Consider the following 23,861-nt stretch of genomic DNA (forward strand, 5'->3'; position numbering starts at 1 on the left):
GTGAATAACCACGTCCCGCTCCCTCGGGAGGGCAGAGAGTGAGACCTGTCTGGATGCCAAGGGCCCCCCGAGATACCACGTGCCGCCAAACTGCCAACAGAAAAAGATCCGTGCCTTTGAAAGCACAGTTAGCAAACACCTTAATGTTTCCATCTGTTTTGCTCAGATAACCACAGTGAACTCCTATCTGGGTTTCCAAAGTCCGCATGCAGGCCTCGGCTGTGTTTATCGGAGATGGGGGTCCCCAAAGGCTACTTACTGGGCTTCCAGAGTTTCCAGAGCGGAACCGGGATGACTCAGTGTCAAGCGCTGACTCACCTTCTCCCCGCCCTGCTCCGTGCGTGAATCAGTGACCTACGTTTGAGAACTCCTCACCTCGCCGGTGAATCCCAGAAGGGTTCAACTGTTGACGAAGGCTACTGTGAACAGAGGGGGTCTGTTCCGAGGCTCAGGGGCAGAGTCTGGAATAAGGAGAAAGGAGAGAAGGTGAGGGACGGTGCCACTGCTGCCTGTTCCTCAACCTGTACTGAGAGCGTCAGCGTTTGTGTGCAGGTGTGGTGTGTGTGTGCGTGTGTGTGTGTGTGTGAGTGTGCCAGGCCCAACCATAAGTCCTGAGTATGATTCATGCCTGTGATTTTTTTTTTGATTAACAAATGCAATTTATTTAAAACATCTTCATTTTAACACTGAGATGTGATATTGCATTTTTTTTTACATTCAGTTTTATTGAAATAGATTCACACAGCATCTGTACACAATCAACTGTTCACAGTACGATCATATAGTTATGCATTCATCACCACAATCTATTTCTGAACATTTTCCTTACATCAGAAAGAATCAGAATAAGAATAAAAAATAAAAGTAAAAAAAGAACACCCAAACCATCCCCCCCATCCCACCCAATTTGTCATTTAGTTTTTGTCCCCACTTTTCTACCCATCCATCCACACACTAGACAAAGGGAGTGTGATCCACAAGGCCTTCACAATCACACTGTCACTCCTTGTAATATACATTATTATACAATCGTCTTCAGGAGTTCAAACTACTGGGTTGGAGTTTGGTAGTTTCAGGTATTTACTTCTAGCTATTCCAATACATTAAAACCTAAGAGGTGTTATCTATATAGTGCATAAGAATGTCCACCAGAGTGACCTCTCGACTCCACTTGAAATCTCTCAGCCACTGAAAGTATTTTTTCTTACTTTGTGTCCCCCTTTTGGTCAAGAAGATATTCTCAATCTGGGTCCAGATTTATCCCCGGGAGTCATATCCTGCGTTGCCAGGGGGATTTACACCCCTGGGAGTCGGGTCCCACATAGTGGGGAGGGCAGTGAGTTCACCTGCCGAGGTGGATCAGTTAGAGAGAGAGAGAGGCCACATCTGAGCAACAAAGAGGTACTCAGGGGGAGACTCTTAGGCACAATTATATGCAAGTTTAGCCTCTCCTTTGCAGTAACGAGCCCCACAAGGGCAAGTCCCATGATAGAGGGCTTGGCACATCAAACTGCCAGTCCCAATGTTTGTGAGGAAGTCCAACACTTCTGCACCTTCCCCCAGCTCCTTGGGGCAGGGGGGGTGGGGACGACCGTAAATATATTTTTTATTCTCTGCCCAAATTACTTTGGGATGTGTCACTATTTCACTCTAACCTATACCAACCCACCATATCTCACTTCCTATTCAAAGCTCCATGCAATCGTGGTGTTTGAACAAACTGACTGTAGTGTTATGCTGTTCAGAAAATATAGATCCTGCACCAAATAGACATCTCTTTCCTCAGTCTCACATGGAAGTTGAAGTTTTAAAACACAGTCAGTTTCAACCTTTACCCTTTGGCCGGGTTTGCCCTAGTCTTAACCAGATCTGCTTTATTCATATCACTAATTGAAGCCTGGGCTCTTTTTCAGCTTTTTTTGAACAGTTGCTGTATGCACTAATACTGACATTCATATCTGTCGTGCTCTAGCACCGAATTTCAGGTGTCTCAGACATGCCTGTGATTTTAAATGTTCTAGTAGGTGCATTAAAAAAACTAAAAGAAACAGGGGAAATCAATATCTTTTAGCGTATCCAAAATGGCATTTCCACATGTTATCAACATAAAAAGTCATTAAAAAGTTACATATTCTCCTTGTTATCTAAGTCTTGGCAATCTGGCATGTGCTTTGCATTCACAGCACATCTCCATTTGGACCCTCAGATTTCAGCAGGTGGAGACAAATGTGGGCCCCCTGCCCAAAGGGCTGAGGAAGGTGGTGGCGGGGGCTTGCATTGAAAAGGGAGGTGACGATATTCCCCGAATAGGCCTGGGGATTAGTTTGCTGGTTAGTGGGCGTTCCAGGAGACCCTTCACCACCCCTTCCTCAATCTCCTCTTTCCTTCCCTCCCTCCATCCATGTCAGGGTACCCCCCGCCGTTGAGGACTCGCCCTCCAGGCACCCTTGTCCACGCCCCTGTCCCCCAACCCTCCCCCGCTGCCCCCGGGACCCCCGGAGGCCGCCCACCTCGGAATTCGCCCAACCGCGCCGCTGGCCATGTGGACGCTGCCCTCCCTGTCACTCAACTTCTTGCTCCCGCCTCCCGCCTTTCCACAACCGTCGCGTCCCTTGGTTTCCAAGGCGACGCGGCCAAGGGGGCGCGCGGCGCGGAGGCCCTCTTTTGATTGGTGGGTGGCCGAACCTTGTCTTTCCCGACTCGCGCCCTCGCTCGGCGGGTCCCGCGTGCCGATTGGCTATCTCCGTGGCGCGAGAGGCCGGCCCTCGCCCGGACCCGCCCCACAGGGCGGGGACGAAGGCGGGCACCCCGCGCGCTGATTGGCCGGCGGGGAACCGCGGTTAGTCTCGCGCGGCGGCCGCGAGTGCGTGAGGCTACCTACTCCGTGTCGCGCGCAGGGAGGCCGCAGGGGCCGCAGCAGCAGCCGCATCGGCCGCCGTGTGAGGGAGCCATGAAGCACTATGAGGTAAGAAGCGAGGATGCAGGGGCCGGCCTCCCGGACACCCCTTCTCTGTTTCTTCTTCGGGGGAACGCGGGACCTCCCATTCGACTCCTGCGCTCCGAGGGGTCGAGCCGGACGGCGCAGGCGCGGTGGGCGCGCGCTGCGACCCTGGGCCGCTCGTAAGTCGCGGTGCGCATGCGCGGGGGTAGTAGTTACAATTCTGCAACCAGGCTGCGTTGGGGGTGCTCCTTCTTGGGGTCCCTGCAGGGCCTGGGTTGCAGGTTCCGGCATGGGAGGAGCGAGGGTGCGGGACTCCTGCCTCCCATCCTAGATGGGCGCATCTTGCACAAACCTTGCCCCATTGCCTCCGCCTCGGGCTTCACCAGGGGGCTTTGCAGTCGGCACGACCTTTGAACCCCTTCCCTCGCCCCGCACGAGGCGTTCCGGGGCTGGCTGCAGCCGAGCTGCAAAGCTGGTCTAACTTCCTGGCAGCCTAAGAGGTCTTAGCCAACATCTGCCTGGCATCGAGGGGAAATCCCACGCCCACAGCCACTTTTGAAGTCCGAGTCTTCTGACCCCTAACCTCGATCTCTTTTCTCTCAAAACGAGGTCTTCTGGTGAGCATATCGACCTGGGTCGACAACAGAATACGAGCACTTAATCGTTGCTGACTTTTAAGTAACTTTATCCTAAAAAAGTGAAACTCTTTGAGACTAATAACAGTAGTGCAAATAAAAAGTCATTTATCATTTGCTCAAGAAAAGGTTAAGAATAAGGATAGTTTATCAAGTGCTTATTCTTGGGGTAGTGAGATTCTGTTACCTCCCTTCAGTTATCTGGGAGGTAACTAGAATATTATTATTATTCCCATTTTTATAGATGAAGAAACAGTTTCAGCGATAGCAAGTGACTTGCAGAACACCCCCTAGGTAGTAAATGCAAACAGGGAGCAACTTAGGACGTATGGGTCCAAACTCTTTTATACTGTGTGTCCCCACATGAAAACTAGCAGGTCGGGAGATTTCTTGGACAAGTTGTATATCGTTCTCTCTCTCCGCCCCCTTTATTATTATTACTATTGTTTTAGTAATTTACCCAGATTCCTTTGAACCCTTTCACCCAGAAATCCTCATTTTTGACAGGGAACCAAGGATAAGAAGGTAGGATCAAAAATAAACTCTCATGCCTCATTCAATTTTATGATTCTAGAATAAGGTTCTTTGTAATATAGATTTCCTTCTCAAACCTTCCTTGTAACCCTAGAAGAAAGGCCAGGTTTAGTTTGAAAGATGCATGATTGATGAGCCATGTAGAATTTTGCAAAATGAAGTCAGTTTAGCTTTGTTAGTCAGCAGTCAAATAAAGAAGGTGTCTGAGAACCCTGGGGGTGGGCTCTGTGAAGCAAAGAAGCTGTAGAACAGCCTGATGGCCACGGCTTGGATTCCAGAACATGCTGTACTTCATTCAGACCTTTCTCATCCCAGAAGGAAGGGGGAGCTTCAAACCCACTGCTCAGAGTGACCCTGGAGAATAAAATATATATATATATATATATATATATATATATATATATATATTTTGCCATGTTCTTTGGTGTCATTCTCTGCTAATATCTGCCAAGTGCTCACCAAGGCAGTAGTTAATGGGGTTTCTCTCAGAGCTGCGCTTGCACAGCCAGCAGATTAGTTCTACTCAAAGCACTTGCTGCCGATCAACAAAAATAGCAGAGAGGCTTTCCTTCCGATTTAGCAGAGGTTTCAATTATCCACATCAAAGAATGTATTTCTATTTGGGACTCAATCCATTGCCCACCACCTCCAGGCAACCCTGCAGCCCACAGAGAGGTTAGCCCCTGTCAAAAGACTTTTATGGAGATTTTGGATTATATCAGGAAGTCCAGTTTACTAGCTAGAGGAGCAGTGTCACAGAGATGCAGAGACTTTCTCCCTGTCCGAGTTACCGCTGGGTCAAGGTGTGACATCAGGCAGAGATCTAGCTGGTGGAGAGATTTGTTGCTGCTTTTTGATCGCTGTTTCATGTCACCGCCAGTCTTGCTTCTGTGATCCGGGGGCAAGAGTATCCCTGAAGGTTTAATTGAGATGAAGCAGCTGGGATGGGTCATGTCTGGGGCCTCTGCTGAAGCTCTCTCCTTACCAAGCTGGAGCAGTTCCTGGAATTGTCTTGGGGTCACGGTGAGGTTGGTAAGGCAGCTGGTTATCCTGATAGATCCTCAGCCTAGCAGGAATTTTTTTTTTTTTTAATTGCTGATTTGAGACTCTCTGCAGATGAGATCCCAGTAGCAAGTGGAACAACTGCCTTCGCAGGTTGTAAATGAGCCTGTCAATTCTCGAGTGGCAATTTAGCCGTGATCAGTCCCTCTCGGCCTCCTGGAGCCCAAGTCACTGCCCGCTCCCCATGGCGGGGTACACAGAGCTAGTGACACACCCCCTCAGAGTCCCTGCTGCCCTCATTTAAGGTCTTCCCTTAACCAAAGAGGGTGGCTCTTTTGGGCCCACCTTGTAAATCATCCTAGGTCAACATCCAGCAAGTGGCTTTCTTCAGTTTCCCCCAAGGAATAAATATGGGAAAGTTCTGGAAGAAGAGTTCTGGTCAAGAGGCAATTGTTGGGAGCCAGAAAACTGGGTAGGTAGGCAAAAATTCAGGAGGAAGTAAACTCGCCTGTGATGATGAGATGGGTGCTTGGGGTTTGGACCTGGGGCTGAATCCCCCCTGCTCTGCCACTCACCGAATGTGACACAAGAACCTTACTTAACCCGTGGGAGCCTTTTTTTTTTTAATGCTGATTTCCCTTTTTTTTTTTTTTTTATTAAATTCAGTTTTATTGAAATACATTCGCACACCATACAATCATCCATGGTATACAATCCACTGTCCACAGTATGATAACATAGTTATGCATTCATCACCACAATCTATGTCTGAACATTTTCCTAACCTCAGAAAGAACCAGAACAAGAATAAAAAGAACAGTGAAAAAAGAACACCCAAATCATCCCCCCATCCCACCCCATTTGTCCTTTAGTTTTTATCCCCATTTTTCTACTCATCCATACACTAGATAAAGGGGGTGTGATCCACAAGGTCTTCACAATCACACTGTCACCCCTTGTAATCTACATTATTATATAATTGTCTTCAGGAGTCCAGACTGCTGGGTTGGAGTTTGGTAGTTTCAGGTATTTACTTCTAGCTATTCCAATACATTAAAACCTAAGAGGTGTTATGTATATAGTGCATAAGAACGTCCACCAGAGTGACCTCTCGACTCCATTTGAAATCTCTCAGCCACTGAAACTATTTTGTCTCATTTTGCATCCCCCTTTTGGTCAAGAAGATACTCTCAGTCCCACGATGCCGGGTCCACATTCATCTCCGGGAGTCATATTCTGCATTGCCAGGGAGATTTACACCCTTGGGAGTCGGGTCTGTGGGAGCCTTTTTAATTTGACTCTTCCTTGGAGCAGAGCCCATGTAATTGTGAAAACAAAGAATGATGATAAAGATCATTAAGAAGCTGCTAGAAATATGTCAGAGGTTATGCATAAAAGGGGAGTTGCTACATGGAGCTCTGGTTCATTCATTTTAAAACTGCTGCACCGAATTCCATCGTATGAAACAAATCTAGTTTGGTTTACCCAGTCCTTTATGAATTATTGCCAGACATACTGAGGAGGGAAAAAGTAATGCGCAAATGAGTCTATAAATTGTAAAAAATGCACCAATTGAGCCGTCTGTGGACCTGCTTATGGACGTCCACAGAGAGGTTAGCCATAAAAGGCTAAAATTGTAATAAGAGATCAGAAACATGCACGTGTAAGAATCTTATAGTAATTCAGAGGAGCTGTTGCCTGGAAGGAGAGGGAGAGAAAGGGGAGGCAGAGGGGCTTTAGCTGTCTTTATTTTTTTTTAAATTATATTTTTATACTCCCTAGTTTATTTTGAAAACAACTTTTTCTGATATATATCCAAAGGAATTTGAAATTAGTTATCTCAAAGTACACAGAAATTACCTATATTCTCCAATAAATGTAACAGTGATAAAAGAACACTTAACATATTATTTAAGAACTTCAACATAGCAGAATTCTCTTTTTCCAGCTTTTTAAACTATTTTTCCCATTTAACCCAATATGTAATATTTGACATTTGTTTTATTTGTGCATATAAAACAGACACATTTGTCAAAGTGAGCATAAGATGAAACAGCATACAGTGTCCTTTCTAGAAATAAATTTTCAGAGGCAAGGTGGTCCAAATGGGAACAAAAAAACTGACTCATGAAAAAAAATTTAGAACAATGCTAAAGCTTTATTCCATACCATAAATCATTTTCTTTCCTATCCTTGTGACATACAGGTTTGCACTCTGAGTATGTGTGAATCAGAATCCTTCTAAGCAAGATGATGAAGCTCTATGACTAGGGATTTCTAATCCAGTAAGACACCCTGGGGTAAAAAGAGAAGTTTTATAGGTAAATAGAGGACATCTATCCATCAAGTTATACATATCTACTTAATAAAGAGGTAGATTATTTAAAAGTCTCAGTGGACTCAGATATTGACTTGGGCCCGAAAGTGATATTTTAATTACTTATCAAGCATATTAGAACGCTAGCCGTTGCTGGGTTAGTACCTTGAGGTTAAACTCTGGAAAGAAATGATTGTTACAAAACACACACAGAACATAGTATTTTGTGGTTCTACTATTTTGTTTGTTCCACTGTTTTTGTAGTTGGGGCTAGATAAGCGGTCCAGTTTGTTTAAGAATATTTAATATACCCCATAAACTGTCTGAATCAAAGATTTTTATTAATTCTTCTGCCAAACACAACATGGATTTCCATCTGCAATTATTTTTTAAGATGAAAAACAATAAGTCAATTGAAAAGAAAAAGTTGTGGCCGTGAGCTATGAAGCATTACACTTTTAACACACTGATTAACTAAAAAACCTAGAACATCACTGTTAAGATGTTAATCATTGTTGGCCTTCAGCAATGAATGGATGCAACTTGACTGTGATTTCTCCAAAAATGCTTTGCAGCACTTAACACACTGCTGGTACACAGACTCAAAATCAGAGTCATTCCCATAACAGGGATCCTCGATAATAAGTTGTTTTTGTGGATCGTAGCTCCCAAGTAGTTCAGTTTTCGCTTTGCAGTTTTTACCTTCACTACCTTTTCTATTCAGATCTCTCAGACTGCTTTCATCCATACGTAGTATGTGATCAGATGTGGCTGAGTCTTCTTTGGTAACCTGCCGGGCCACATGAGTCTTGGGAATATCATACTTCATCACGCAATTTTGCCCTCGATAATCAGGAGGGTTTCCTATCTCGTAAGTGGATTTTGTGGCACTGTCTGTCCTCCAGTTATCTGAAATATTTTGATCAGTTACAAGTTTGCTGAAACTGCTTCTGCACTTCTGCAGTGGGTAATCAACAACTGTTACCCAAACATACAGTCAGCACTTGACTTGGGCGGCTGCACTGCCATCTTCTCAGAAGCAAAGAGCGGCAGAGAGTGAGCTGCCTTGTTTTATATGAAAAAAAAAGTATCTGAAGTAAATAGAAGAAAACCTAAATATCTATTAAACCTGGGAGGTTGGATCCTAGTGTCTGCATCTGTTTTCTGTATTTTTTTTTCACCTAGATTAATCCAGAAGGGGAGCAGTCATTTGGGTTTTTCTGGGCTTGGGGTCCCCGTTTCGATACTTAAGTCTCTCTGACCCTTTCCTGTTAAATTGGGGAGCACTGTGTTCTGAGGTGGGGGCTGCTGATCTCTTCACGTACAGGCCTCCCCAAAATGCTTTTGGGGTTGGAAAAGCATTTCGGGAAATGCTTTTTTTTTTTCTTTCTTTTTTTTTTTTTTTGTGAAAGCCTCTTTTCTGTTGGTTTTACCTCAGAGATGAACTTTCAGAGGGTGGTTTATTTTTAACTTCCTGGGGGGGTCCCTCGCTCTAACTCGCACATACTTGTGCCTGGAAGTGTGCAGCTCTAGCTGCTCCCTGTGGTTTTCGAGTGGGCTGTGGGAGAAGAGGGGCCCCCCCATCCCCGGTCAGCTGATGAGCTAGAGAGGGGCCCCAGGCACTTCCCAGCCTACCCACTAGCCGAGGGATGAAGAACGCTCAGCAGCTCGCAGGCCTATCGCTGCTCGAACCTGGCTCTGTAAATGTGAGCAGTGCCAACTGGCTATTCACAAACTGCCCCGGACGGGCTTCAGGGCTCAGTGCCGCTTTCTGGGCCCTTCCGGATTCTTCCGTCCCTTTGCACGTGGTCAGGGCACCCTGGCCGTAGCTGGGCCACATCATCTTGGGGCCTGCTGGGAACCTCGCCTGCCTTCGGGGGCCCTGCTGAGTTGGGATGGTGTGGTGTGGGGTTCACACTTGCTCCAGGACTTCACTGTGCATCAGGAAGCTGGGTGAACAGAGAGGGTCCCGGGGCTGGGGCTCCCAGTTTTCTTGGGAGGAGTAGCTATAATCAGGATGTTTGGGTATTTCGAACTTAATGGAGCCAACCCTGAGTTCCAAATCTTTCCTCCCAAACCTGCATCTTTCCAGCACCTGAATTCCGTCTGTGCCCGTCCTCTCACATCTGAATAAAGCCTGCAAGTCCATAGCTCAGCTTTCAGCGACCCATCTGGGACTAACCATTTCTTGTCACTGTCATTCCACCACCAGCTCTAGGCCAGGGGCCGGCAGCCTAGTCAGCACGTTCGGCTTTCTGGGCCCGAGGTCCCTGTGGTCACTTGTCCGCGGTGCTGTGGCAGCACGATGGCCGTCGTGGACATGACGTCTGCCAAGGAGGAGGGCTGTGCTCCAGTAAAGCTTTACTGCTGGGCACTGAAGTTTGAGTTTCATACAATTCTCGAGTCATGAAACATTCGTCGTCTTTTGATTTATTTTCCTAACCATTTAAAAAAGTGATAACCATTCTTGGCTTAGGGACTGTACAGAAACAGGTGGCAGAACAGAGTTGGCCCTAAGCCTGCAGTTTGCTGAACCCTGGTCTAAGCCATCATGATTGCAATAGAATTATGGTTACAGTCTCTTACTGGGCTCCCTGCTTCCACTCTTATTCCCCTGCAGTCCGGAGGGAGCTTTTTGGAACCCAAGTCAGGTCACGTCCCTCCTCTGCCCAGAACCCTCCATGGCTCCCACTTCACCCAGAGTAAAAGCCCAAGTCCTCCCTGTGGCCCACAAGGCCCTCCGCGACCTGCCGGCTCACCTCCATGCCCTCGTCTTCCCCCAGTTTCCCCTCACTCACGCCCTCCAGGGACACAGGCCTCCTTGAGCACACCAAGCGTGCTGCTACCCCAGGGCTGTTCCTTTGCCTGGTGTGCGCACCCAGATATCTCAGCAGCTCCTTCCTTCACTGCTCCCCCTTCCCGTTTCTCCACAGCACACGTCACCTTCGGACGTACTTGGCATAACTGCTTTATCACCGGTTCCCTGCTAGAATGCCAGCTCCCCGCGGGAAAGGATTTGCATTTCTGCTGCTGAGGCTGGAGCCCCAGAGCCCAGAACAGGGCCAGGTCTATAGTGGGGGCGCTCGGTCTGTCTTTACCGCGTGGGCAGCTGAGCCTCAGTTCCCTGATCTGCAGGAGGGTGTGGGTGGCTGTGAAGGCAGCAGTTCATGGTGCACCTGCCATGCTGTGTGCGGAGGGCTCCCGTGGGTGGGACTGACCTGTGGGTGCCTCCTTGCCCTCCTCTCCTGTGCAGCGCGTCTGTTGAGCTCATGGATCCCGTCCAGCCTCCTGCCCGAGATGGGAGAGAGACACAGGTGCAGTCACTGACTGTGGCCTGGTTGGGGCTGCAGGGGTGCAGATCTGGGCCCACCCTCCAGGGGTCTGGGTCTGGGGAGGTGAAAGTGAGTGTCAGGGAAAGAGTGGCCCTGGATGGCCGCGTCCGAGGGCGTCCTGCTGGGGAGCAGCAGGCAGGGGTCCCGCCCTCTCCCCACATGCTTATAGCTCCGTCCTTGGGTCAGTCACTTGTGCTCCCCGAGCGGTGGCCTCCTGGTGTCTAAACTGGGTAACGGTGCCAGTCCAGCGGTCAGCAGGGGTGTGGAGCCGGATGGTGGAGGCAGGCGCACAGCACAGTTCTCAGGGAGGCAGGGGAGGTGGAAGGGGCCCGGGGCATGGTGGGTGCAAAGGTGGGGTGGGGGTGGCCAGGCCAGCGCCATGAGGGTTTTGGGCTTCATCCCACGGGTAGGGGTCTCTGGGAGGTGGCCAGCTCAAGAAGGGGTGGCATTTCCATCAGAGTCCCCTGGGGGCATTTGAAAGCCTTGGGTCCCATCGCGCTGGTGCATGTGTTGAGGGTGGGGGGCGGCCAGGCCTCGGGGTGATCAGCAGGCTGCCATCCACCCCGCAGCACTGGCCGCTGCACCACCAGGACCTTCCCTGCTGGGTGAGCCTGTGCCTTGGGGCCGCCCGGGGACAGTCCCAACTGCCAGATGGAGAAGCCCAGGGCAGGCCCGGGTGACCTGCGGGGTCCAGGTGCCACAGGAAAACGCACCGGGGCGTCCTGTCTGGACAGAGTGGGGGAGGCCAGCGCCCCCCCCCCGGCTCCCCTGGCCTGGCCATCCGGGTCGTGGGACCCATGTCTCTTTCCCTTTTCTGTTTTAAGGCCACCAGCCCTCCTCTTCCCAGTGGAGGCGGCACCCTCCGGCTGCCACCTGCGCCATTTCCAGGCCTTGGTTTTCTGAGCTGCATGACAGGGTCACAGTCCTTCACCTTTAGGGACAGGGGCAGGGGCCGGGGGGTCCCGGGTGTTGGTGGCTGCGTGTGCCAGCCAGGGTGATGCTCGCTCCTGTCGGGCACGTCAGGGAGCCTGGCGCAGAAATGAGGGCACGAGCGGGCCACGGGGAAGGAGGTATTTCTGGCCCAGCAGGTGCAGCCTGCATGCACTTCCTGGCAGCCGGACCCCACCAAGGTCTTTTCAGCTGGCCTGGCATGAGGAGCGTGACTCAGTATTTCTGGGAAGTGGAAGAGAAAGGGAGCTCCACGGGGACCAGGCCATGGACCCCTGTGCGTGGGGGTGGGTGAGCGGCCAGGGCTGCTTGGCTCCCAGCAGGCACGGTCGGGCCAGGCTGCCTCCCCAGGGCTCGGTGGCGGCCACCTGCCCGCTCCGCGGGGAGCGTGGGCAGCCCTCGGGCTTGCATGGGGGCCAGCGGGGGCTGGGAGTGGCTTCTGGGGTCTTGTGCGTCTTGGCCTGGGTCCTGGGCTGCCCCAAACAGGGTTTGCATCCCCAGCTAGGCCTCTTGGGGCTCCCAGGAACTCGTGCTCTGGCCTTGGGAAGAGCTGTTGCCCACCCCGGGGGCTCACTTCCCTTGCATGGGGGCTTCCTGGGGGGATCTGAGTGCGCCTGGTGCTGACTCGGGGTGCAGGCCCCAGAGGTCAGGGTGGGGGTTGGGGGTAGGTTGGCCTCACCTGGAATGGGCACACCCTTTAGAGGCGCAAGTGTTTTAGGCCTGCCGGGTGCCCCCCACCTCGGCCTCCTGTCTCTTTGGGTTGCTGTGGGGTGAAAGGGAGGTGCCTGGGAAGCCATGGCAGCCCTGGTCCCCAGGTGGAAAGCATAGGTGGTTCCAACGCTTTAGGGGAGCTGGGGAGGGTGTTCCGGAACCCAGGCAGGCCCTCCCTAGGCCCAGGAGGCTGCAGAGGCGCCTGGCAAGTCCGACCCGGTGAGGAGACCATGAGGCCTTGAGCTGGGGACTCTGCAGCCAGGAGGGCCCCAGAAGAGTCAGTCCAGTTGTGCGTGTCAGGATGGGGAAACCGAGGCCCAAGAGGAACCTCCCCAGGCCCCTGGCTCCGTAGAGCTTCAGGGCCCCGGGCCTGGTCATATGTCCCAAAGCCTCCTGCTGCCCCCAACTCGGCACCCATCCCCTAAGCCCCACAGCCAAGCTGCCAGCAGGTCCTGGGGCTCTCCCTTCACGTATGTCCAGAACCCTGCCCACCCCCCGACTTCTCACCTACTGTTCACCCCCCCATCTAGTCATGGCCCCATCACCTCCCACCTGCACCAGCGGATTTGCATCCACACGGGTCTCCCAGTCCCGTTCTCACCCCACAGTCTGTTCCCCCCACAGCTGCCAGAGGGCGCCTGTGAGCACCTGAGTCAGGCCCCGTCCCTCCTCCCCCCAGAACCTTCCACAGCTCCCACCTCACTAGGAACAAAAGCCCAAGTCCTCCCTGCGGCCCATCAGGCCTGCACGGTCTGCCCCCTCACCTCCCTGCCCTCTTCTCCCGCTCTCCCCGTTCCAGCGGCTCGGGCCTCCTCCCTGGTTCACGGAACCCCCCGGCGTGTTCCCGCCTTGGGGCCTTGGCACTGGCTGGTGCCTCTGTCTGAAATGGTGCAATGCCCCCCACCCCGAATCTGGGCGTGGCTCGTTGCCTTGTTTGCTCTGGTCTTTTGCTCAGATGTTCTTTCTTGGGGAGGCCTCCCCTGACCACTCTGTTTAACCCCCTGCTGCTACCGACCCCCCTCTCCTCCTTTTTCTTTTTCTCCAAAGCATGGGTGACAGCCTGTGCCACAGTTGTCTGCCCTCAGCCCACCCCCAGCACACACTTCGCACCCGTCCCATGAAGGCTGGAGGTGGGGTGCTGGCAGGGCGGACACAGCGCCGGGCCATCGCAGCTCCCCCTGCGTGGGCAGGCATCTTGTCCTGGCTCCGGCTTGGTTCCCGCCCCCCCGCCGACCTTGGGGTCCTGTAGATCGGTCCTTCTTGGGGCTCTGCGGTGACTGGGCTTCTCTACAGGCAGGAAGTCCCTGTGCTAGTTGTTCTCTCGCCTCTTACGGTGACTCTGGGGAGCCAGGCGGGGGGCAGCCCACTGGAGGTGAGATGTTTGCAGGCTCAGAGACAGGGGTGACGTGTGCAGGATCGTACAGCCAGGAGACGGGTGAGTCCTTTTGACCGCAGGGCCTGGGGAGCATGGATGAGCTCGGGGGAACCCACCGGCACGTCTCCCATCCACGTTGGGGGGGCTTGTGAAGGAGGACAGCCCAGCTCTCGTGGATCCCCTGGGCCTGGGTGGCTGAACCTTTCCCCTGGGGGGACTAGCTGGCATGTCTGTGGACTTTGGGGGACGGATCACCCTGCCCCCACCAGGGCCAGGGGAGGCCCCTGTGGGCAGCCCTGTGGCTGCCTCCGCCTTGACCCTGCCAAGGGCAGCAGTGTGGAGGGGACTTTGGGCTCCAACCCTTGTCACCTTGGGGGCCAGTGCAGGCACCTCCTGCCCTCCCCGGATGTTTGTGGAGCACAGCGGCTCGCGGGCCTGTTCTAGAAGCCGAGAGAAGGGCAGAGAACAGAACAGACAGGGCCTGCCCTCCGCAGTTGATGCGCCAGTGGAACCAGGGTTTGGGGGTCGCTCTTTTAAACTGGCAGCCAGGGAAGGCCCCACGGAGACGAATCGGAGGGCCCAGGGGTGGGTCCCGTGGCGTCTGGGGAAGACTGTTCCAGGCAGCGGGAACGGCCTGTGCAAAGGCCCCGCGCTCCCCGCGGCATGACCGCCCTGCAACTCTGTTCTTCTGTCTCCCGGACGGTGCAGGGGGCTTTGCCCCCCCAGCAGCTCTGGGCAGCAGTGTTGGCCCGGAACCTAGACCCCGTGCTCGGAAAGTGGGAGCCCCTCTCTGCCGCTCCCTGCTCTGCCCTGTCGGTGACCCCTTTATCATCACGCAGACGGGGCGGGGGAGTACTGGCCAGTCACTGCCCTGGGTGCCGCCACAGCCTGGCCCCACAGCCCACCCTGGCCGTGCCCTGGCCTCATGCTACCACGAGTTGCTTTTGGCCGGGTCCCGGAATCCCGGGCCTCCGGGTGAGCATTCCTCCCCGGCTTGTGGGACTGTCAACGCCGAGCCATGCTTCTGCAGCCCCGGCCAGGGCGCCTGCCCCGCGTCCTTGTCCCCTGCCCATGCATTGTCCGTTGTGGCCGCAGGGCCCCACTCCCTGCCTGCAGCCAGCACCCCGAGCTGGCCCTGGGCTCTCCCAGGCCGCCGTTGTCCTACCCACTGGAGGGCGCGCTCACCACCCGAGGCTGCTCACAGGCAGGAGGGCTGTCCCAGCTCCCCTCGGGAACCCACTGCTCCCCCCCAGGACTGGCCCTGAGCCGCCGCCTGCTTGTAGGAGGCTGGTGGGCTTCCAGGGTCCTTGGCCAGCTCCCTCGGTGCTCAGGGGTCCTGCCTGGACCCCTTCTCTGCAGCCACCTGCCCCCACCCAGGCTCAGGCCTTCGGGGTGGGCGGAGAGCTCAGCCCAGGGCACGAGGAGGGGTGCAAAGGGATGAGTGGGGGCAGGAGGCATAGGGACGAGGCGCCCTAAATGGGCTCGGGGTCTCCAAGGGGGTGGGGAACCTGCTGCTGCCCCCCGGCCCTGTTTTTTTTTTTTTTTTTTTTAACTTTGAAGTCTGAAATAATTTGAGCTTCCCAGGAAATTGCAAACATAGCACTGAGAGGTCCTGGGTACCCCCCAGGGCCTTGAATCTCTCTGGGAGTAGATGGCTGCTGGGTCCGGGGATTTGGGGCAGGAAGTGGGAAAGGAGCAGCTGCTTCTGCCAGGAAAGTCCCTGCCGCGGTGGGCTTACCTCTCGGTGGCCAGTGGGGCGGCAGGCACCCCTTTCCTCTGCAAGCCGCCGTCTCCCTTCCCAGGCGGCCGGGCCCTCGACGGCCGTCTGTCTGTCTGCACCTTCCCCTCCTTCCTTCCGTCCCGGGGCCTGGTCTGCTGCCCAGGCTGGGGAAAGGGTAGGATTTCACCCCCTGCCCCCCGGCAGCTGCCCGGCAGGGAGAGGGGCCCGTTGTATTTTAAGCTGGTGAGTGGCTCGGCAGGAACTCCGAGGCCTCCTCCCCGTGGCTGTGCCGCTGTCCCGCGGGCCCCACAGCTCCCAGGGCCTCTGTCAGCAACTATTAATACACCTGTAGCCGTGGGCGGCTGCCCACGCGCTCCCAGCCCTTTCCGGCACCTTCCGAGTGCTCCCTTGCCCTCTCCCACAAGTCCTTTTGGGGGGCCCACTGTTCCCCCTTTCTGGCCCTCTGTGTGCCAGCTCAGCCTCACCCTGCTTCTGTGTCAGCGCCGAGGTCCCGATGGGCAGACAGGCCCCATGCCAGAGTGACCCGCTGGCCGTGGGCAGCCAGAATCCAGACCCAGGCCTGTCCTGACAGGGGCAGTTATAAATCCCGAGTGGGGCTCGGAGAGGACGTGGGCCCAGAGGCACCAGCTCCTCCTGGGCTCCACGTGGTCACCCACATGTGGTCATGTGTGTGTGCAAGTGTGTGTGCATGCATGTCTGCCATGTTGGCGTGGATTTCTGTGCACCTGTGTGCATGTGTGTGTGTGTCGGCGGGCATGTGAGGGGAGCCCCTACCTTTGGGGGAGGCTCTGATGCAGTCCGTCTGTCTCCCCTGGCTCCAGGCGAGTGGCTGGGGGTGCCCTCCATGGCCCCTGGCTGGGAGGGGGTGGGGGGCGGGCGGTGGCCTGAAACTTGTCTCTGACCCCTTTCCGCACCGAGTGGAGAGTGCAGCTCTGCACCAGTCACTGCGGAATCTGTCGCCTCCCTGGAAGCACTAACGCACGGGGATGCTAATCCAGGGTGTCTCACGGCTCAGCACAGGGATGCTGATCCAGGGTGTCTCGCGGCTCGGCGGGGAAACGCAGGAGCTCTCGCGCATTCTCAGAATAGCTGGGATTTCTCCCAGCCCAGTGAGCTCCGCAGCCTTTCCCTCTCAACCCCGGCCCTGGTATGGGGGCTGGGCAGCACCCCCCTGCATGACTCCGGGCCTCTCACTGTCCCTGGGACTGTTGGGCAGCCGGGCAGTCTCCAAAGCTGCTGACTGAGGGTGACCCAGCTCTGGGGTCTCCCCAGGGACCCCACAGAGGAGGTGTGTGGCCTGGCTCCGGAGAGGGGCTCAGTCGGGATGGTTTTATATTTAGCTGGGCAGTGGTGGTGCCACTCGGGTTACAGCTGGCAGGGAAGTGGGCTGCGCCAGGAGCGGCGCGGGCGTCTTTCCAGCTCCGCGGCAGAATTTGATCAGGCCCCGGGCCGCGGGCCCCGGGCTCCAGCCGCTTCGAGTGGGGAGGTCTGCGGTGGGGGCGGACGGGCCGGCAGCTGGGGCCACAGGCCACGGGGGCGCAGAGCAGAGCGGGCGGCCGCGGGCGGCATGGACATGAACGTGGTGGCCCGAGAGGCCAGCCCGGGACTCCTCCTGGGCCTCAACAGCCTCCCCCGACCCGCGCCCCCCAAGACAGCCAAGAGGCCTAAGAAGGCTGTTCTCTTCTTTGAGGTGGAGATTCTGGACGCAAAGACGCGGGAGAAGCTGTGCTTCCTGGATAAGGTAGGGCCGCGGCCGGCTGCTGTGCCGGGCCACGGCGCGCCTGGACCGAGGCGGGGACCTTCCCGGGGGCGTCTGGATGGGACTGGGGGCCTTCTCTGCGGGGACCTGCGGGTGGGGGTGGAGGGGAGCGAGGCCCAGCGTCCCCTGCTCAGACCTCCCCCTGCTGGGCGGGGACACACGGGCTACCCAGGGTTAAGCGTGGAGACCCCGCCCCGCGGTCCCCACGCTTTGGCAGGACCCCTGACCACGTGGAGAGGGACCTGGACCCCTCCCCTCCCCAGCCCCTCCGACTAGCAGCTGCCCAGGTCGCTCCCCCCCGCCCCCCATGTCCCCACGGCCTGTGCTTCCTCCAGGTGGAGCCCCACGCCACCATTGCCGAGATCAAGAACCTTTTCACCAAGTCCCGTAAGTCCAGGGCCGGGCCTCGCGGTGGGCGCTCCCCGGGGGGCTGCGGGCCGGCGCCCCCGTGTGGCCGCCGCGGGAACGCCCTTGCTGGGCGCGGGGAAGGGCGCGCTCCCGCCTCCGCCGCGCGCTGCGCTGCGCTCGTGCCCTGGGGCCACCTGGGGCTGCGCAGGCCCAGAGATCTTGGCCAGGCCCGGCGGGAGGACGGCGTGGGGCGGCGGGGACCCCGATCCCACGCACCGGGGAGGGCGCGCGGGTGGGGCTGGGGGCGTGACGGCACATGCTCTCCCCGCAGACCCGCAGTGGTACCCCGCCCGCCAGTCTCTCCGCCTGGACCCCAGTGAGTAGGCGGCGCCTGGGCCCAGGGAGGTGGGATGGGGGAGGGGAGAGGGGGGTCCCGGGCGGCGCTGAGCTCCCCCGCCGGCTTCCCTGCAGAGGGCAAGTCCCTGAAGGATGAGGATGTCCTGCAGAAGCTGCCCGTGGGGACCACCGCCACGCTCTACTTCCGGGACCTCGGGGCCCAGATCAGCTGGGTGACGGTGAGCCCCGCTCCCGCCCCCCTCGTTGCGATCAGCCCGGGTGCGGGACCTGACTTTGCCCCCCGCCCCTCCCCCAGGTCTTCCTGACCGAGTACGCGGGGCCCCTTTTCATCTACCTGCTCTTCTATTTCCGCGTGCCCTTCATCTACGGCCGCAAGTACGACTTCACGTCCAGTCGGCACACGGTGGTGCAGTGAGTGGAGCCGGGCCGGGTGGGGTGTGGGGGGGAGAGGCGGGGCGGGGCGGGAGAGCCCCGCTGAGCCCGCTCCCCGCCCCGCAGCCTCGCCTGCATCTGCCACTCATTCCACTACGTCAAGCGCCTGCTGGAGACGCTCTTCGTGCACCGCTTCTCCCACGGCACCATGCCGCTGCGAAACATCTTCAAGGTGAGCGCCCCCCCTCTCCCCGCGGGGCGCCCCCTGCCCACACCGGCGCCGGCCACCCCCATCCGTCTGCCCCGCTCCTTTCCAGAACTGTACGTACTACTGGGGCTTCGCCGCTTGGATGGCCTATTACATCAACCACCCGCTCTACACGCCTCCCAGTAAGTGGCGCCCGCCCGGCTCGCCCGGGGACCCTCTCCGGCGGGCTCTCCTCTCAGGGGCCTCCCATTTTCTCTGCAGCTTACGGAGCTCAGCAGGTTAAGCTGGCGCTGGCCATCTTTGTGGTAAGAGGCAGGGCAGGGATGATGAGCAGGAATGGGTGAAGGGGTGACGGGGCGGGGGGCTTTGGCCTGACTCGTCCCTCACAGATCTGCCAGCTGGGCAACTTCTCCATCCACATGGCTCTGCGGAACCTGCGCCCCGCGGGTGAGTGCCTGCCCGCCCGGGGTTGGGGGGATGGGTGCTGGTGGCAGTCAGGGGGGCCTGGCATAGCCTCACCCTCCCCCAATCCTGCCCACCAGGGTCCAAGGCCAGGAAGATCCCGTACCCCACCAAGAACCCCTTCACCTGGCTCTTCCTGCTGGTGTCCTGCCCCAACTACACCTATGAGGTGAGGGGCTGCCCTGGGCATGGGGTCCCTGGTGGAGGGAGGGTCTGTCTGTCCACGGCTGCTGGTGCCTGGCCCGGCGCTGCTGCCCCAGTTTGAGCCGCAAGCCCTGGAGACCGGGAGACAGGCGGCTTCTCTGGGTGTCAGGAGGTGTGAGGGGCCTCTTCCCCTGGAGCTCAGCGTGGCCTCTCTGCCATTAGTTTTGGTTCCCATCACCCTCCTCTGCCAGGGTTGGGGGAAGGTAGCTGGCTCTCCTGGGCAGGGGGTAGACAAACCGCCCAGCTCTGCCCACCTCACCTCCCCCCGCCCACAGGTGGGCTCCTGGATCGGCTTTGCCATCATGACGCAGTGCCTCCCAGGTGAGCCCACGGTCCCCCCACAGCTGTGACCCCCCTGGGCTGCCCTGCGCCCACAATCCTGACCCCCCCCTGCTCTGCCCGCAGTGGCCCTCTTCTCCCTGGTGGGCTTCACCCAGATGACCATCTGGGCCAAAGGCAAGCACCGCAGCTACCTGAAAGAGTTCCGTGACTACCCCCCTCTGCGCTCACCCATCATCCCCTTCCTGCTCTGAGTCCCCTGCCTGGGGTCCTGGGCCAGGCCTGTGCCAGGCCCTCGATCTCAGTGTCGTTCTGGGGGAGGAAGGGGCCACAGCTTCCCAGCCCAGGCAATAAAACCTGCTCTCCCCATCCAGGTGGACCCTGGCTCTGTGTGCTGCTTTGGGGGTTTGGGGGTTCCGACAGGGCAGTCAGACACAGATGCAGGTCTGGGGAAGGGCCTGGAGGCTTTATTTCTTTGATGGGTCCACAGCGAAGTGGACAGAGCCCTATAGGGCCATCTCCGGAGCCACTTCGCCGGCCCCCTGGCCTCTGGCGGCTTCGGCCTCCCTCCGTTCCCGCCGCTTCTTCCGCTGGAGCAGGCGACGCTCCCGCTCGAACTCCTTCATACGCTGCACGTAGCTGGGGGCAGGGGGGAGAGGGGTATCAGGCTGCGGCTGGGCCCGGCACATGGGCCTGCGGCAGGTGTCCCAGTGGACATCAGAGGGCCCAAGGCAGCTGGACAGCAGGGGGAGGAGCAGGATCCCAAAGCACAAATCCTTTGCGTCAGGAGCCACAGCCTCCACGGGGGCGGGACTCGGGGCGGGGCGGGCGGGGAGGGGACGCGCGGGCCAGGCGCTCACTCGAGATGCTCGCAGTAGTCCCAGTCGTGCTGCTCGTGCTTGCAGGCCAGGAAGTTGGGGAAGCTGTCGCGCTTGCACTTGAGCAGCCGGATGAGGTAGTGCGCGCAGTAGTCGCGCTGCTGCAGCACCAGCTGCGCATCGTTCATCTCCTGCTGCGTCGCCACCATCACTGCGGGGGCGCGGGCGGGCGCGGTCAGCGCAATCCCCAGGTCCCTCCCCCGTCCCCAGGGCCGCGTCTCAGGGGCTGCCGGCAGCGAATTCGGGCCACCCTCTGACAGACGGAGGTGCTGGGGCAGGGGGTCTTGCCCGATCAATCCGGGGCGCCCTCCGCCCCGTCATTATCCAAACAGGTCCCCGCGGGGAAGCCCTAGCGCGCAGCCCCACTTTCTCACTCGCCTCTGCTCCTCGCCCGGCGTGGCCTCGGCTTCCACACCTACGGAAAAGGCTCGCAGCCCCTCGCTCCCCGTTTTACCGCGCGCGTTCACCGAGCTGATAAACTGAAGCTGCCCCAGGAGATGGAGCTGAAGGAGCCTTTGGTCCCGGCGCCCGCGCACCGAGCAGAACCCAGCCTGGCAGGGAATCACCCACCTGCGCCCCTTCTTGGACTCTTGGCTCACTTGCTCTTTGCGTCCTCAGGGACATCCCTCTGCTCCAACGTCTTCCTTGGTTCTAGCTCCCCGCCAGCATCAAAACGCATCCCTCTCAACTGCAAGTCTGCCCCCGGCTGCCATCTTTCTCCCCTCTGCTTCCCAGCACGTCTCTAGCGTGTCCAGGTCCTCTTCTCTCACCCCACCCCACCACTGTCCTACAGGGCTCTCACCAGGGCCCCCCAAGACCCCAGATACCCACACTTCCTTCCTTCTGGAAACCTCTTCCCTCAGCTCTTCCCAGGGTTTCCTCCATCTCCCGCTGCTCTGCTCTTCTCCCCAAAGCGCTCCCTTCCTGGGGCTCTTCTCAAGATCCTCTGTGCTTTCTTCTCCAAGGCCAAGAACATCACCCCATGCTGATGCACCCCAACTGGATGCCTCTCTCTGACCCCATACACCTCTCTGAGCACCAGTCCACCAGTGCCCAGTTTTGGTGCCAACAAGCCCTTTGTGCAGTGCTTGGGGGCGAAGGCTTGGCCAGGGTGTTGTTGCCCCTTTTGAGGAAAGGAGAAACAGGGCAGTCACTGGAGGGGGACATGGCACAGGAGGGGATTTTAAAGTGGTAGAAATAACAGTGCACCGAGTCGCAGCAGAGAAGGCGGAGTGTGAGAGTGCTTAGGCAGGGGGTGGTGCATAATGCCCAGAAAAGCTCTTCTCTGGCTGCTCTATCCTTCTCAATAACAGGGGTTGCACCATCAAGGGCTGGGAGGGGGTGGGAAAGAGCTGCTGGAGTCTGAGGACAGAGAGAAGGCAAGGGAGGGAAGGAAGGAGGGGAAAGCAAAGGGCCTGGGAACATAACAGGAAGGCTGGGAGACACACAAGGCCCATGGAGAGAGCAATCTGGGACCAGTCAGCGAGGTTCAGCTGCTGGGGGTGGGTGGGGATGGGGCACGTGGCAAGAAGGGGAAAGCTGGGTCAGACCCAGGTTATGGTTTAGCTCAGAAAAAGAGATAGGCAGGGGGTTGCAGGTATTCGCGAAACTGATCGTGTGTGAAGTGGCTGGGAGGGCCCATGAAGGGTGGGTAGATGGATGGACTGTAGGACCCCGCGAGGCCCGAGGACATAACAGGGGTGACTGTACCACCTCCCTGTGCTCTCAAATGCACTGATCTCTCTGCACACCCACCATTAGAGGTCTCCCTGTTTCCAACTCATCATCCACCCAGCAGTCAGCACCATCTTCTGGCAAAATAAATCTGATCGCGTGTGCCTCCGCTGCTCAGAAGCATTGGCTCTATACTCTTAAGCTCCTCTCTGGCTGGTCAGCTCCAGGAAGTCTTCCCTGCAGCTCCCCCTTTTCCGCCAGGTGCCGCCCCCAAGAACTGCCTAGTTCCACTGCGCCCTCCATCCTCCCATATTAGGCTGAATTCCCTTCAGACAGTGCCTGCGTCCTTCCAGTTCCCTGCTGTAGCCGTGGTGCCCAATTTGGGACCCAGCCCGGGGCTGGCGCTCAATAAACGCCGGTGATATATTGATGCATAAAAAAAGCAGCGCGCAGTATGTGCGGCTGAACCCCTTGTGTTTACCTAAAAATAGCCGCGGCATCTGGACAGGTGTACCACTGAACACATCCCTTCTGTGATAACCCCCCCAGGACAAGCTCCAGCTCTTGCGCGCCTTAATCTCCCCGATCCCAACACCCACCCTCCCCCGGTCGCCCCTCTTTTGTCCCAGGTTTTTGCCCAACCCGGGCCCGCTGCCTGGAATGCCTCCTCACTGAGGCCGAGGCCAGGGCTGCGCCCAGAGACAAACGCGCGATGCTCGAGCTCTGCCCTGGGGACCCCGGGGTTCGGGGTGCCGGCTCCCGCGCCTGCGCACTGGGCCTCACCGCGCTCCTTGCGCTCGGGGAAGCCGTAGTCGGGCGGGAAGCTGGGCATCTGCAGGGGGTCGGGCTCCACCGAGGCATCGCCCACGTAGCGCCGGGCCAGGTGCGCCCCCATAGCTGCTGCCGCCGCGGTCCCCGGGGCAGCCGGGGTCACCTCGCGCGTACCCGGAAGCACTCCTCCTTGGCCAGCACGGCTTCCGGGTTGCGCGGGCCGCCGCGGAGATCATAGAGAGGCCCGTCTCCGGAGGACTTCCGGTCCGGCTGGCGCCACCTGGCGGCCGGACCCGAGCAGGACAGGCGCGGCTTGCTTCCTCGCGGCATGTGGTGTTTGCAGCCGGAGGTGCTTGATTTTTTGGGCCGAGAACCCGGGCGATGCGGGTCTGAGGTTCTCCCCACCCCTTTTGCGGTGCTCTTGGAGCACCACAAGAACGAATAAAAATTATTTTTCTTATCTTTTCTCAAAAGAAGGTAATTTTCTTCTAAAACATTCGAAATTGTCTTTTGAAAAACCCCGCACAATACCAGTTATAACTAGTGACAATCAACATTTTAAGTGAAATCATTAAAAATGGATAACTTATTAACTAAATTTAATTTATTTAAATAGATAGGCAATTAATTATAAAAATGCTTAAAGCTGACCTTTTACATAAATTTTAAATAAAACTGAATATTTAAAATAAATCCTTCGAATGTTTTTGTAAAAATAACAACAAATTGCAATTCTAGCTCCCTCTAGTTGCCACTGTAAAGAATTGGTATTGCATTTTGTACTTGTTACAGGGGATTTGTATACATGCAAATATAAATATTTGCATATTTGCAAATACCTTGTTTCATACTGCAGGATGCTCCTTGGCGCCAAGGCCTGACTCCAAGTTGCAACTGTTACAATTTGTTGGGCTAATTTGTTATTCTTTCTGGAATCCTGACTTGGAACTGGGAGAGAAGCCACTCAATGGGCGCTAGGCAGTATTGGGAAATGATAGTTGGTTATTCAAGAA

General features: G+C 56.7%; 3 protein-coding genes across 14 annotated transcripts; 1 reads left to right on the top strand and 2 right to left on the bottom strand.

Moving 5' to 3' along the window:
• On the bottom strand, positions 1-17,549 carry LOC119520331 (collagen alpha-1(IX) chain-like). Of its 12 annotated transcripts, none has more exons than XM_037818112.1 (5): positions 16,311-17,549; positions 16,001-16,095; positions 15,534-15,679; positions 10,648-10,717; positions 6,273-6,412 (listed from the first exon to the last, which is right to left on the bottom strand). In XM_037818112.1, the coding sequence occupies exons 1-5, from the start codon at positions 16,380-16,382 to the stop codon at positions 6,367-6,369; spliced, it is 429 nt and encodes a 142-aa protein (XP_037674040.1). In that variant the 5' UTR covers positions 16,383-17,549; the 3' UTR covers positions 6,273-6,366. The 12 variants fall into 12 exon arrangements, with proteins under 12 accessions (XP_037674048.1, XP_037674040.1, XP_037674039.1 ...); XM_037818111.1 differs by having other exon boundaries at positions 6,273-6,416; XM_037818119.1 differs by having other exon boundaries at positions 16,001-16,100.
• On the top strand, positions 2,834-19,902 carry TECR (trans-2,3-enoyl-CoA reductase). The gene is made up of 13 exons (XM_037818109.1): positions 2,834-2,965; positions 17,227-17,277; positions 17,631-17,682; positions 17,975-18,019; positions 18,115-18,218; positions 18,296-18,411; positions 18,499-18,604; positions 18,690-18,762; positions 18,842-18,885; positions 18,970-19,027; positions 19,123-19,211; positions 19,522-19,567; positions 19,652-19,902. The coding sequence occupies exons 1-13, from the start codon at positions 2,951-2,953 to the stop codon at positions 19,777-19,779; spliced, it is 927 nt and encodes a 308-aa protein (XP_037674037.1). The 5' UTR covers positions 2,834-2,950; the 3' UTR covers positions 19,780-19,902.
• Positions 19,903-19,970: 68 nt separating this feature from the next.
• On the bottom strand, positions 19,971-23,048 carry NDUFB7 (NADH:ubiquinone oxidoreductase subunit B7). Its single transcript, XM_037818122.1, has 3 exons — positions 22,861-23,048; positions 20,386-20,554; positions 19,971-20,164 (listed from the first exon to the last, which is right to left on the bottom strand). The coding sequence occupies exons 1-3, from the start codon at positions 22,970-22,972 to the stop codon at positions 20,032-20,034; spliced, it is 414 nt and encodes a 137-aa protein (XP_037674050.1). The 5' UTR covers positions 22,973-23,048; the 3' UTR covers positions 19,971-20,031.
• Between the last annotated feature and the right edge of the window lie 813 nt (positions 23,049-23,861).

Source organism: Choloepus didactylus, chromosome 25, assembly GCF_015220235.1.
Source record: "Choloepus didactylus isolate mChoDid1 chromosome 25, mChoDid1.pri, whole genome shotgun sequence".
Taxonomy (NCBI): domain Eukaryota; kingdom Metazoa; phylum Chordata; class Mammalia; order Pilosa; family Megalonychidae; genus Choloepus; species Choloepus didactylus.